At 41.8% G+C, this 13,678-nt stretch overlaps 3 protein-coding genes across 3 annotated transcripts; 2 read left to right on the forward strand and 1 right to left on the reverse strand.

Moving 5' to 3' along the window:
* Nucleotides 1-68: 68 nt before the first annotated feature.
* Nucleotides 69-2,411, reverse strand: LOC4326510 (proline-rich receptor-like protein kinase PERK5). Its single transcript, XM_015772360.3, has 3 exons — nucleotides 2,217-2,411; nucleotides 650-913; nucleotides 69-437 (listed from the first exon to the last, which is right to left on the reverse strand). Exons 1-3 carry the CDS (start codon nucleotides 2,387-2,389, stop codon nucleotides 380-382), a joined length of 495 nt encoding a protein of 164 aa, XP_015627846.1. The 5' UTR covers nucleotides 2,390-2,411; the 3' UTR covers nucleotides 69-379.
* Nucleotides 2,412-4,806: 2,395 nt separating this feature from the next.
* LOC4326511 (eukaryotic peptide chain release factor subunit 1-3) lies at nucleotides 4,807-7,986 on the forward strand. The gene is made up of 3 exons (XM_015769649.3): nucleotides 4,807-4,930; nucleotides 6,050-7,501; nucleotides 7,596-7,986. Exon 2 carries the CDS (start codon nucleotides 6,079-6,081, stop codon nucleotides 7,387-7,389), a length of 1,311 nt encoding a protein of 436 aa, XP_015625135.1. The 5' UTR covers nucleotides 4,807-4,930; nucleotides 6,050-6,078; the 3' UTR covers nucleotides 7,390-7,501; nucleotides 7,596-7,986.
* Nucleotides 7,987-9,199: 1,213 nt separating this feature from the next.
* On the forward strand, nucleotides 9,200-13,550 carry LOC4326512 (probable glycerol-3-phosphate dehydrogenase [NAD(+)] 1, cytosolic). The gene is made up of 6 exons (NM_001398016.1): nucleotides 9,200-9,440; nucleotides 9,522-10,399; nucleotides 11,329-11,550; nucleotides 12,162-12,409; nucleotides 12,549-12,688; nucleotides 13,157-13,550. Exons 2-6 carry the CDS (start codon nucleotides 9,763-9,765, stop codon nucleotides 13,278-13,280), a joined length of 1,371 nt encoding a protein of 456 aa, NP_001384945.1. The 5' UTR covers nucleotides 9,200-9,440; nucleotides 9,522-9,762; the 3' UTR covers nucleotides 13,281-13,550.
* Nucleotides 13,551-13,678: the final 128 nt, after the last annotated feature.

Below are 13,678 nucleotides of genomic sequence, written 5' to 3' on the forward strand. Positions count from 1 at the left end.
TAAAAATTATCGCAATGCATGATACGCTATAATGCACATATTTCTAAGTAAAGGTAGAACTTGCCACATAGCGGATAGTAATCCATTACTACTTACTAACCAGATGATGAACAACATCTAGTTCTTAAGAATAGACAAGTTTCTAGTTCTCCTAACACTGTCACATGCTTTAACATATCACGGATTGCTCATAAACACAAGTGAACATCAATTGCATGGGCACTAGATAATGTGAAAAAAGAGAGCATTCCCAATCCAGCTGTCTAGGATTATAGATCACAATTCGCAAATAGCAAATCGTCCAATCAGGTCCTTCTGTCCATGGGGCGCCGTAGATTCGTTGATGGTTTACAATTAGAGGCTAACAAAAACATCAGCACTACTCTTTGCGTCTAGCCACAAACAACTTGGTCATATCTTCAGTGACAACGTTGCTCCTGTGAAAAAGAAAAACACAAAAAATAACAAATATTATTCGGAGACAACAGATATATGATGCTGAAGAAGTTCTGTCAGCATAATTGGGAGAGCACGCCTATTTATCAAATATAGTATGCTCAATCATTTGATTCACTTTAAGGAAAGCACTAACTAGTACTATGGGTCATGTACCAATCATCTTTCTTAAGTAAGTGAAAGTAAGGCTAACCTTCCACTAAGCTGTGGTGGAACTAACGTGTTCCCAGCAGCGATCCTGGCACCACGAGATTGTCCCGATTGAACCCTTGGAAATTTACTGCGTGGGTCTTGAAATGCAGATCCATTTGATTCTCGTTTCCTTGATGTGCTGTCCATCATAGAAGTAGATCCTCTAGAGGGCAGAGAAGGGGAAGAAAACAGATCTGCAACATCTGGAAGGTCTAGTGACGGTGTGGGCAGGGAGATATTACTTGAACTAGTGGAAGAAATATTCCTGGAGAGAAAAGGCAGAAATGCGAGAAGTTAATAACTCTTTGATATTGCATTAAAACCTAGAAAGTGACAGGGTGGCTAGTCCTTCACAGCAATTAAAAAATATATGCTAGCTATGAATCCATATAACACTTCCAGTCAGACAAGTTCAACCAATGAGAAGCCTATATCAGACATCAAGATAATAGAGACCAGCGAATATAAGAAATTTCATCGGAGATATGATAAGGAGATGAAACCTTTGTAAGATACATATGTGCGAACAGAATGGATTCACACACTGGAAACTCCACAGTCATATGCTATGAATAGCGTAAAACTTTTCCAGCTTCACCACATGGAATGGCCACTAAGTTGCTTACAGACTTTTTGGTGAATAAAAATACCAAGTGCATATAAGTGCCATGATACACAACATGCCTACATCAAACCTGCAAGGCTAAATTCAGAAAACTGTGCATGCACGGAAATGTACTTGCGTAGAACTCATTAGGCCATTACTGGATTAGTGGGATGAGTAAAGGTATGAAAAACCATCAGAACAGGAACCGAATACCTCACAGAAACTCTTTTGTGTTATAGGTCAAAAGTGAAGCAACAAAATTGCAATAATGGTATGCTAAAGTAGAAGAAACAAAAGGGATTATCAATTTGAGTTACGTGGTAAGTAGTGATAGACTGCACAGTGAAGTATTCACAGTCAGTAACAAATAAACTGTTTCAAATGTGATGCACATTCCCCCACAATATAGCTATTAATGGTCAACATTTGCAGTCCCATGAGCTTGCCCACAGTCATTAGCAAGAATTATAAACATAGTGAAGGCGACATGCATAAGTATTACATATTTATATCAGTAATTGTCCCAATTCTATGCTGTTCCTTCATATGCAGGCATAAATTATATGATCAGCTTTGAAACAAGAATGCACATTAAGAATTTGAGCTACCAATCAAATAGAAGAAGGCACATGAGATTCTAAATACCAAACCTTAAGACTGACTTGATATCTATTGCACCCTCCTAAAATTTCGAAAAATAAGCAATCCTCGCGTGTTTCTATGTATCAATTTTCAAGAAAATCCTAATATGCATGTGAGACTCGTCTGCATCTCAAAGCTACATATACATCCACGTATCTCAAAGTTACTCAGTGGTAAGTGGTCAGCTAATCAAACCATAAGCCTAGTTAGTACAAACACAAATGCTCGAGGAAACGCCCGAATCCACGTCTCCCGCAGCAATCCCTTATCCTCCCCCAATTCCTACAAGCGAAACCCTAGGGAGACACCATGGGCTTACTGGCTGTGGGGCGGAGGCTGAGGAGCGGCGCCGACCGACGTCGAGGGAGAGGGAGGCCTCGGCCGAGGTCCGAAGGATGAGGGGACGGGAGCGGGAGAAGCCGCCGCGGCGGCCGGCGGCTCGCCGCCGGCGTCTTCCTCGTCGGACGAGGCGTCGTAGGCGACCAGCGACATCGGGCGAGCCGGGGAAATGGTCGCGGTGCTCTAGGCTGGTTCCTCTTTTGGTCTAGTCTATTATCTGGGCCTCTTGCTAATTAGGCCTGTTAAAGAAAGCCTACGAGCGTATTGCTTGGGCCGAATCAGCGAGATAGCACGGTGGGGCCCATTAAGCAGCCGCAAGTGTATTCTGCCGCTCCTTTACTATTTCTCATTAACCTTTGATAAAGTAAGGGTATGTTTGGATAATGGGAAATGGGGAGTGGAATTGAGATGGGGAAATGAATAAAGGGTTAGGATTAAATGAAAGAAGGAGAATGAATGGTTATGGTTTAAAGATGTCTTTTGGTGGATGGGAAATCATTTCCCAAACCCGTTAGCCAAACACTGCCTAAAGTTCATCAAAACATAGGAGCTTGTCAGCCTAGATTTTATAATTGTTATCTTTATAAAATAAATAAAATTATACAATGGGAATACATTTTAAGTTTATACATGGATGGTTTCAATATATCTTGATCTGTTCAAAAGTTTTAAAAACTTGAATTTGAGATATGCCGACATATGTTCCATGACCAGAGTGATTAACATACTGCTACTAGGGCTGTCAAAAAAGCTCGAGGCTCGCGAGCAGCTTGAGCTTGGCTCGTCCTAGGCTCGATTCGAGCTCGGCTCGAGCTTCAAACGAGCCGAACCCGAGCCTGAGCAAAAGCTCGCGAGCTTTACCGAGCCGAGCTCGAGCTTTTGCCGAGCCTGGCCGAGCTTGACTATTTATAGTTCATATTGCATGTTCACCTTATTAATATAATAAACTAATAGGTAAATATATATATTAGTATCTATTTACACAATAAATTAGCATGTGTTAGCATAATATATTTATTTTAATTATTTTCTACTCTTTTATTAGTGTGATTAACTAAAAAATAATTATACTTATCAAAAGATTATCATTAAAATATATATTATACTACTTATGACCGAGCTCGGTAGCCGAGCTCGAGCTCGAACGAGCTCGAACCGAGCTTGCCTAAAAGCTCGAAGGTAGAATAGGCTCGGCTCGAGCTTGTGTCGAGCTCGAGCTTGGGCAGACGAGCTCGCTCGAGCTCGGCTCGTTGACAGCCCTAACTGCTACTCCTACAAAACACCAGATGTAAGGGCATCCATGCATGATGACGGCACGCGCGTGTCCCTAGTGAGATGTGGCACGTGTTGCACAGCCATGCGGAGTTAAAGACAGTGCTTAGCATTAACTGTTTTTATAAAATACGTAATAAATAAATATTATAGTTAAAAGTTTTTTTAAAAAAAGTAATTGAAAGTTTTATACTATTTCTGTATAGTTATTACTCCAAGTTTACTAAACTACAAAGCAGCTCTCACGTTTTTAGTGGCGTCAGTGCGTCATCACGCTAGTTTTAACTATTTATACTAGCTGTTTCTTGTTTGATGTTGGTATCGGTACGACGGATTCACGGTTCTTGCCTTCTTGGTATGCACGGTACCGATGGTGCTATCCTTGGATGTGAGGCAAACGCCAGGTCTTAAACGCGTCACTATCAATCGGCAAACGAAGTTGCTTGCGCCGTGTTTAGTACTAAAGTTATTACTCCCTCCGGGCTGATAACACTTGTCGTTTTATATAAGGGTGAAGTCAAACTTTAGAATATTTGATTATTAATCATTTTTAAAATATTTATCTTTCAAATATGGTGACTACATGTATAGATTAGTCTTAAAAAGTACTTTAATAAGATCATATATTTGCTAACAATTTCATACATATTATAATGAAAAATAGTGGTCAAAAGTTGTTTTTTTTAGACCGTGCCCTTGTCCAAAATGACAAGTATTATCAGCCCGGAGGGAGTATTTAAACTTTCAACTTTTCCATCACATCAAAACTTTTTTATACACAAACTTTTAACTTTTCCGTGACATCGTTCCAATTTCTTTCCTACACACACAAACTTTCAACTTTTCCGTCACATCGTTTCAATTTCAACCAAACTTCTAATTTTGATGTGAACTAAACACAGCCTTGGTGTATACATCATAAACATTTTTTTGACATAATTTGTCAAAAATATATTTACATTTAGTTTGTTACCAAATTTTAGTAAATACATAAAAAATCCTACCAAAATTTTAACAATATTATCAATTTACTAAAAATTTAGCATTACCAAAATTTAATAAAATTTAATTTGACTGTAATCTGAACAGCCCCTTGAACGGAAGTAAGGCCGGGTCCGATGCGATCTCTGCTGTGCCGCGTCTGACGCAAACAAAAAAACAGATCAAATGTGCGTGGGGCGGGCCCAATCCATGTTGGGAATCCCCATTGGGTCCGTTCCCCAAACCGCGGAGTTCCGGCCTGATTCTGCTTGGCCGCGCGCCCTATATATTTGGATCGCATAGGGTTCGTCTTCCTCGATCCAGGCCGCCTCCACACCACACCTCTGCGAGCACGACACGAGCTTTTCTCTTCGTAATCGTCGTCGTCGTCCTCCTCCTCCTCCCCTCCGCCGGGGGCCGCCGAGCGGCGATCCGTTGCTGGTAAATCCTTCGCCGCTCCGGTTCTTCCAATCTGCCCGCGATCTTCTTTTCACGCCCTTTTCTGTTGCGTGTAACTAATCGTGAGTCCGAATTCCCCGTTCTGGCTACGAATGCTCACACCAATCTAGATAGTTGTGGATTTTTTTTTTCGCCGGGTCGGCGGCGAAGGAAGATAGTTGCGGATTTCGTTGATGTCATGTGGAATACTGGAATACTAGCCTAATTCGCTCATCACTACATTCTATTGCTGTTACCAAAAAAACATTTACTTTCACAGCTTCACAAAGCGAATAGTAGTATTGAATGTGCCTATATGGTGTAGTTCACCTTTACTGTGTGCAAGTTGCTTATGAGGGATAAGATGTTAGGACTGTCAATTCTGCTACACTGATAATTTTTAAACTTGTTTTTTTTTGTTCAATTGTTGAGAAAACAATCAGGACAATCGTGTTTCAACTGCTGAGTTTCTTAGATTTTTAATCTTATTCAATCCTGTCGTTGTATATAGGCTCTGTAATCTGTATGCACCGCCATTGATCTGAATACATACTGCTTTCTATGACCTTATCATCTTCCTTTGAATAGCTTTGGATTTTCCATCTTCCTGTATGATGCTATTTTATCACTTATTGCCATATATGTTGTTAGAATTGCTAAGTAAATCATGTAAAGTTGGAGCTGATCCTTTTCAAGTATATATGTTTTTTTTCTATTTGCACCCTTCCGTATCTATAATGTAGAAAAATCATGCAACTCCTGGCAGTTTTGTTGCACTATTTTTAATACCTTTTATCTGATTAACCTTAGCTTCTTCGCATTAGACATACTACACTCAAACACTAGTCATTCCTTATTTGCCTATCCCTATCAATTATCATGTTTAAATTTTCACATCTATTTCCTTTAGAATAGGTATTCTATGGCTAGATAAACCTATCACGACGTACTCCATCTAGGCACTAAATATATCACGACTTACTCCCAACATAATATTAATAATGACCGGATGGAGTATTATCTTTTTACCCTTTAAACTTCTGATCTTGGTTGTATACTATATTTTCCCTTTCAGAAAGTTTTGTTAACATTTTGTACCTACTTGGATATTCTATATTGTAGGTGGAGACAGAAGTTGGAGTACAACCAAGATGGCTGACAGCCATGAAACTGACAAGAACATTGAGATCTGGAAGGTCAAGAAGTTGATTAAAGGACTTGATGCTGCACGTGGAAATGGGACGAGCATGATATCACTGATCATGCCACCTCGTGATCAGGTCTCTCGAGTCACCAAGATGTTGGGTGATGAATACGGAACTGCCTCAAACATCAAGAGCAGAGTCAACAGGCAATCTGTTTTGGCTGCTATCACATCTGCTCAACAAAGGTTGAAGCTGTACAACCGAGTTCCCCCCAATGGATTAGTGCTTTACACTGGAACCATTGTCACAGACGAGGGCAAAGAAAAGAAAGTCACCGTTGACTTTGAGCCGTTCAGGCCAATCAATGCTTCATTGTACCTTTGTGACAACAAGTTTCACACCGAAGCGTTGAATGAGCTGTTGGAATCTGATGACAAGTTTGGCTTCATCATCATGGATGGCAACGGGACGCTGTTCGGAACACTCAGTGGCAACTCAAGAGAAGTTCTTCATAAGTTTTCTGTTGATCTCCCCAAGAAACATGGACGAGGAGGGCAGTCAGCACTTCGCTTTGCCCGCCTACGCATGGAGAAACGCCACAACTATGTGCGCAAGACAGCTGAGCTTGCTACCCAATTCTTCATCAACCCTGCCACCAGCCAGCCAAATGTTTCTGGGCTCATTATAGCTGGTTCTGCTGACTTTAAGACTGAATTGAGTCAATCTGACATGTTTGATCAGCGTCTACAAGCCAAGATACTCAAGGTGGTTGACGTTTCTTATGGTGGGGAGAATGGCTTTAACCAGGCTATTGAGATATCTGCTGAAGAGCTTTCAAATGTCAAGTTCATTCAAGAAAAGAAGTTGATTGGGAAGTATTTTGAAGAGATTAGCCAAGACACTGGGAAGTATGTTTTTAGTGTGGATGATACGATGTCAGCACTTGAAATGGGTGCAGTTGAGACACTGATTGTGTGGGAAAATCTTGATATCAACCGATATGTTTTGAAAAATTCTGTCACTGGAGAAACTACGGTAAAGCACCTCAACAAGGCACAGGAGACAGATCAGAGCAACTTCCGAGATAAGGCGACTTCTGCAGAACTGGAGGTAATAGAAAAGACCTTGTTGCTCGAGTGGTTTGCAGAAAATTACCGGCAATTTGGTTGCAGCCTAGAGTTTGTCACGAACAAGTCGCAGGAAGGTTCTCAGTTTGTCAGGGGCTTTGGTGGGATAGGGGGGATTCTCCGCTATCAGGTTGAGATCAATGCTTACGAAGACTTGTCTGATGAGGAGTACGATGAAGACTACGAATAGCAATCAATTGAAACTTCAGTGATTCCGGTCCGGGAGGAGCCTGTGCTGGCCCCGAACGCATCGGGACAAGAGGAGGCCAAGACGTCCACAAGATCATCGGGGAACACTTAAGGTCCATGACATATTGCAATCAACCTGTAAACATCATATATTTCCATGTACCCTGTGACGTTGGATCTAATCTTCTATCTTTCCTGTCTTTATAGGGGTGAAGAGAAGACCTGAGACATAGTGATTGTCGCCATGTCATGAAGCATGATACCACTGCAGAAGTCAAGTTCTGTCCGTTTCATGGGGAGAATAAATGATGCATTATGATTTCCTCCATCGGAAGACCATCATATTTATTAGTAGTTAAATTCTAAGTTATCAATAAGGAGTGGCTTCTATGTCAGCCTAAACATGTGCTCTAAGTCTGTCATGCATTGCTGCTGCTGCAGCTACTCGTGTTCGTATATTTTAGTAGTTAAATTCTAAGTTGTCAATAAGGAGTGGCTTCTATGTCAGCATGAGCATGTGAAGTCGAGTCTGTGTGTTTTGTTGTTGCTGCTGCAGCAGCTACTCGTGGTTCTAAACTAAAGTGAGTCGTTAGTACTATGTTTGGATGTGTTAAGGCCTATCATGTTTAAACCATGCATATCCATGTTCATCTTCTACTTCATTGTTTTTACTGTTTCGCAAGTCGCAACCATGTCCATTTAATTTTTTACATGTTTAAGCAATACAGCCATGCTGACTGTATAGTAATACTCGCCGGCGAACTAGACTATCAGTATACCTTGGAACATCTCGTTCGTTCACGGTTCATCCCTTCAGGGACAAGCACGTACAGATCACCTGGACTCTCTCTCTGAAGTTGTCCGGGAAATAGTTTGGTGGTTGGCACTCGCGACAAATCCTGGAATGAATGCGTCCGAGCCCACGATCAGACGAGCTGATACACGGGTCTCCCCTGACAGCGATTTGTTTCCGTGTTGATCTCCTTTCCGTTGCCAATGTTACAGGCTTAGTACAGGTTACAACTTACAACAGCCAATGCGAATGCGAGATTGCGATCTCTGTACGCGGAAGGACTGAGAATTCGTCTGCAATTCCGCATGTCACAACCTGCTGATGTTTTACGACCATAGTGCTGAATGCTGATGTACGGAGTAGTCTTGTTGATATCTGCCTAATCCATTCGGATGAGGAGAGCAGGGATTTTGAAGCAGGATTCTCGCTAATCCAAAGAGATTTGGAATAAGAAAATTACGATCCAAGTCCAACTGAATTTGATTTAACATTATACACAGCTATAGTGCATATGAACATACTCCCTCCGACAATGTAAGCCATTATCTAGATTCATTAACATTAATATGAATATATCAATATAGATGTGGGAAGTGCTATAATAATTTAGGGCATGCCCAATGTATCTTGCTCAAGTGGGCATTAGCGTGGGCCCATGTAACAGAGGTAGCAGCTACATAGGAAGTTCACAATGTATATTTTGTCTGCTAGGGGTAGTAAGGTGGGGCCACTGAAAAAACTATACATTTTCTATATAACATAATTGCTTACCCCATGAAGCTGCTGCACATCTATTATTTCTTTATTTTCTTGCTACCGGTAGTAGTACTAAAACCGGGTAGCAGTTGTTACCCCTTACCATAATGTTTATTACCTGGTAATAGAGGTGCATTTATGTCTTATTACCTGCTTTTGAATGTGGTTGCTCTTATATTGCGAAACGGAGGAAGTGCTTTTTTTTTTAATTGATTTAAGTTGAGGAACAAGTATCCAGCGAGATGGGAGCAGGAGAACCTTCGTCGTCTCTCGCCCACTTCGTCGCTCGCTCGCTCATTAATGGCGGCCACTGCATCGTTGGCGCCGTCCATCTCCATTAATGCCTCCATCCACCTCGCCCATCCCTACACTCTACTACTCCTCCACTTAACAAGATGAGCTGAGCGCCAGCTTCTCGGCACGGGCCGTTGCATCCTCTCCATTCCATCCACCACCCACCCACCCATCCAACCTCCGCCCCCGGTATCCTTGAGCTGGAGGAGGTGGGTGACGGTTGTAAGGAATGATTTCCTTCTCTACTTATCCTTTTTGTTGCCCTTTTTGATGTCTTTGTGTGGTTGTAGGTGGTGGTGGTGGATCACCTGTTCTTGGGATTCTGCTGCTGCGAGTGCGTGCATTGTGGTGGGGGGTGTTTGGTTCTTGGTTGGTGAGCGGTGTTTGAAGCGGTTTCGCGCGTGGTCGTTGGGTGATGCGAGAGCTGGGAAGCTGTGAAAGCCTCGCGCTTAAGGTGCTCGATCAATTGCCGCTGAGAGCGCACGCCTCTGATTTCGCTGCTGAATTACGGCTGTTGGCGAGAGGAGACAGATGGTCGGGAGCGTGCACGTGAATGGATCGGTGAACGGCGGCAATGGCACCGAGGAGAGGCTCGACGAGCTGCGCCGCCTGCTCGGCAAGTCCGACGGCGACTTGCTGAAGATCGTCGGCATTGGCGCCGGCGCGTGGGGCAGCGTCTTCGCCGCCCTGCTGCAGGACGCCTACGGCCGTTTCCGGGAGAAGGTTCAGATACGGATATGGCGCCGGGCGGGGCGGTCGGTGGACCGGACCACCGCGGAGCATCTGTTCGAGGTGATCAACTCGAGGGAGGACGTGCTGAGGCGGCTCATCCGCCGCTGCGCCTACCTCAAGTACGTCGAGGCGCGCCTCGGCGACAGGACATTGTACGCCGATGAGATACTGAGGGACGGCTTCTGCCTGAACATGATCGACACGCCACTCTGCCCTCTCAAGGTGGTCACCAACCTGCAGGAAGCTGTCTGGGATGCTGACATTGTGGTGAACGGCCTTCCATCCACCGAGACGAGGGAGGTGTTCGAGGAGATCAGCAAGTACTGGAAGGAGCGGATCAGCGTTCCGGTGATAATCTCGCTCGCAAAGGGGATAGAAGCATCCTTGGACCCAATTCCTCGTATCATTACGCCCACGCAGATGATTAGTTCTGCAAGTAAGCAGCTCTCTCTTATCTCTTTGCTTATGCCTACATGCTCACCTATTAAGATACTCTTTATGTCATAGTGTCATCAAGGAATAGAAATGGAGTTGGTTAGTGGAAGGTTGCAATAAATATATTTAATGAAAGAAACACATAGTACTGTACTATGGATAAATAGGTTACTAAATGATTCCCAAAGGGCATACATTGAGTGAAGGGCTTATTAATGATTTAAACAGTGTGCTCTTCGATGTTTGAATTTCTGCTGCTGATGCTATTAACTAGAGCACATGACATTCCGAAGTACCAGTTCAGTATTTTTATCAGGTAACTGTCAATGTCCAGCTTTACAGAACAAAAATGTATTCAGTACTTATAGTTGCCATGACATGTACTCCCTCCGTACTCGTAAAGGAAGTCGTTTAGGACAATGTTTAAGTCAAACCTTGGGAATATAAATCATGAATAACTCTCAAGTTATTGAGTTTGAAAATGTAAAAATTATATGAATAGATTTGTCTTGAAAAATACTTTCATAAAAGTATACATATATCATTTTTTAATAAATATTTTTATAGAAATAAGAAGTCAAAGTTGTGTTTTGGACACCGTGTCGCTGTCCTAAACGACTTCCTTTACGAGTACGGAGGGAGTATAATTCTGTAGCATTCATTGACATTTTGGGTGTGCACTAACCCTTGGTTTTGCTTAATCACATCACATGGCCTGCTCTGTTTGAAGACTGTTTACATGAAAACACAAATACACTGTTCTTGTCAATTCATTATAGACAGGGACATGCTACTTATTTTCTGACTCATGCTAAAGATGGTCTTATCTTGACATGCATTTATGTGATATTAACTTTCGTTGACCCAACCTATTCCTTCCCTTGTTTTATTCAAATTACAACTAATTCAGCATTTTAAAATAAATTGCAGCTGGAGTTCCAACTGAGAATATACTATATCTTGGAGGCCCAAACATTGCCTCAGAGATTTATAACAAAGAATATGCAAATGCTCGAATCTGTGGGTCCAACAAGTGGAGGAAACCTCTCGCTAAGTTTCTGAGACAACCACATTTCATTGTCTGGGATAACAGTGATCTTGTTACACATGAGGTGATGGGTGGTTTGAAGAATGTCTACGCCATCGGTGCTGGTAAGAATATTTTAAATACGTTCTGTTTGTTTTCCAAAATATTAACTATCTTTATAACAGTAAAAATAATTAACTAATCCTACTAACAAACGAATGGAGTTGCTGCTTTCTCCACTGATCCTTCCATTCAATCATGGGTTTGCCATATGTTCAGGTTTTACTTAATTTGTTTAATTCACACCATGATCACTTGCCTCCATTTGTCTGGGTAATTGAGTTTATTTACTTATTCTTCCAATCTGAAACAAACCATTCATCTAGTCTGAGAAGCTCATGACTATCTGAAAACTTAGCTTCTTCCATTCTAGTTTGAACTGTGGTCTATATTGATTTGAACTGTACTCTTTCAAACTCCGGTTCGTTGCTTTTGGCTAGCCTGGATGAAAAATGTACTGTTTCATATTTGCCACAAACTGCTATGGGTATGTGAAAGATAGTTAATGCAAATTTGGTTGACCACATATTTACAAGTTCATATTCTTTTGCATTATACCAACTCGACGTTCACAACAGTTCTGTTTGAAGACTGTTTACAAGTTATAGTTTTTTCTCTCTCTGTTCAAGGTATATGTCATGTTTTGAGATTAATAATAACCCACTTTCTGTTCCAGGAATGGTTGCAGCTTTAACTAATGAGAGTGCAACAAGCAAGTCGGTGTATTTTGCTCATTGCACGTCAGAGATGATATTCATTACTCATTTGCTCACAGAACAACCTGAGAAACTTGCTGGCCCTCTGCTGGCTGATACTTATGTTACTCTCCTGAAAGGTCGCAATGCGTGGTATGGGCAAATGCTAGCGAAGGGAGAACTGAGCCCTGACATGGGCGACAGCATCAAGGGGAAGGGGATGATTCAGGTTATCTCATAAAACTACTCATTATTTTCCCCGAAAGTTATATGAATTTTGAGCGTATTTTTGAAGAATGCTGGAAGTCAAAACTTGCAAAAGATATCACATCATCCTGGATATAACCTGTTCACTTTTCACTCTACAGGGTATCTCTGCTGTTGGTGCATTTTTTGAGCTTCTCAGTCAACCCAGCTTAAGTGTGCAACACCCAGAGGAAAATAAGCAAGTTGCACCTGCTGAACTGTGCCCGATCTTGAAGAGGCTCTATAGAATACTAATAAAAAGGTCTGTGCTCTGTTTTACCAATATGGCTATGGTGCTCTGGGCTCCTTCAACTATGTACAGTATGCACGAGGAATGCAGTTCACAACTTCACATCCTTCACTGCTTCTAGCTGTTTCCACTTGCCAGTGTGAATAGATTGTAGAGAGTATCATAAACTGCAGTAAGAAAACAATCACCTTTCTTCATGAACTCAACATAGCTCCAGCATGCAGAAGTCTATGGGCATAAAGAGCTCAGAAGTACCGTGTGCTTGTTGACATTTCATTTCATTAGTAGGTGCTCTTTAGATTTTTCCTTGAAATACTGGTTAAAATTCTAAGCAGTTTCTTTTGAGGCGCTTGTGTGTATTGCGCATAACAAACTTGTTTTCTTACATGTCAAGGTCAATCATCAACTTTTTCTATAACTTAGTATAACACATCTGTTTCAACCAGCAATGTATCTTTAACTCACTGTTTTGATCTACAGGGAGCTCTCGACAAGAGATATTCTGCAAGCCCTGAGAGATGAAACCATGAATGATCCTCGTGAAAGGATTGAGATGGCGCAAAGCCATGCATTCTACCGCCCATCTCTCCTAGGAAAACCATGACCTGTTCGTCCTGTATATGATTAGAACATAAACAAGGTTGGATGAGACCTCTAGTTTGACATGCTTAGCATCATTCGTTATTAAGCCTGAAGAAGGTGATTGTCGCTGGCCTATGTGTGAACTGTGAATCCCAATGGGGCTTATTTTTCTGGAATTGTTAGTACTTTGATTATCATGCCGTACAACAGTACAAGAGAGAGTGCACAGAGTCAATAAAGAATTTCCTACACACGCCATGTGTGAGTTTCATGGGGGCTTATTTTCCTGGAATTGTTCGTGCTTCTTTGATCATCATGATTCATGGCGTACAGAGTGCACAGTCAATAAACATTTCGGGGAATAAGCGAAATGGCATATTTGCAAACGAAAAATAATTTGTGAATAAAACTTTTATATAC

Source organism: Oryza sativa, chromosome 1, assembly GCF_034140825.1.
Source record: "Oryza sativa Japonica Group chromosome 1, ASM3414082v1".
Lineage (NCBI taxonomy): Eukaryota > Viridiplantae > Streptophyta > Magnoliopsida > Poales > Poaceae > Oryza > Oryza sativa.

Excerpts from the sequence above, each read along its gene's own strand:
- LOC4326510 (XM_015772360.3), bottom strand. The coding sequence starts at position 2,389 with ATGTCGCTGGTCGCCTACGACGCCTCGTCCGACGAGGAAGACGCCGGC. Across the intron at positions 914-2,216 it reads CAGCCTCCGCCCCACAGCCA|GAATATTTCTTCCACTAGTT; the intron begins GTAAGCCCATGG and ends TTTTCTCTCCAG. Across the intron at positions 438-649 it reads CCACCACAGCTTAGTGGAAG|GAGCAACGTTGTCACTGAAG; the intron begins GTTAGCCTTACT and ends TCTTTTTCACAG.
- LOC4326511 (XM_015769649.3), top strand. The coding sequence starts at position 6,079 with ATGGCTGACAGCCATGAAACTGACAAGAACATTGAGATCTGGAAGGTC.
- LOC4326512 (NM_001398016.1), top strand. The coding sequence starts at position 9,763 with ATGGTCGGGAGCGTGCACGTGAATGGATCGGTGAACGGCGGCAATGGC. Across the intron at positions 10,400-11,328 it reads GCAGATGATTAGTTCTGCAA|CTGGAGTTCCAACTGAGAAT; the intron begins GTAAGCAGCTCT and ends AATAAATTGCAG. Across the intron at positions 12,410-12,548 it reads AGGGGAAGGGGATGATTCAG|GGTATCTCTGCTGTTGGTGC; the intron begins GTTATCTCATAA and ends TTCACTCTACAG.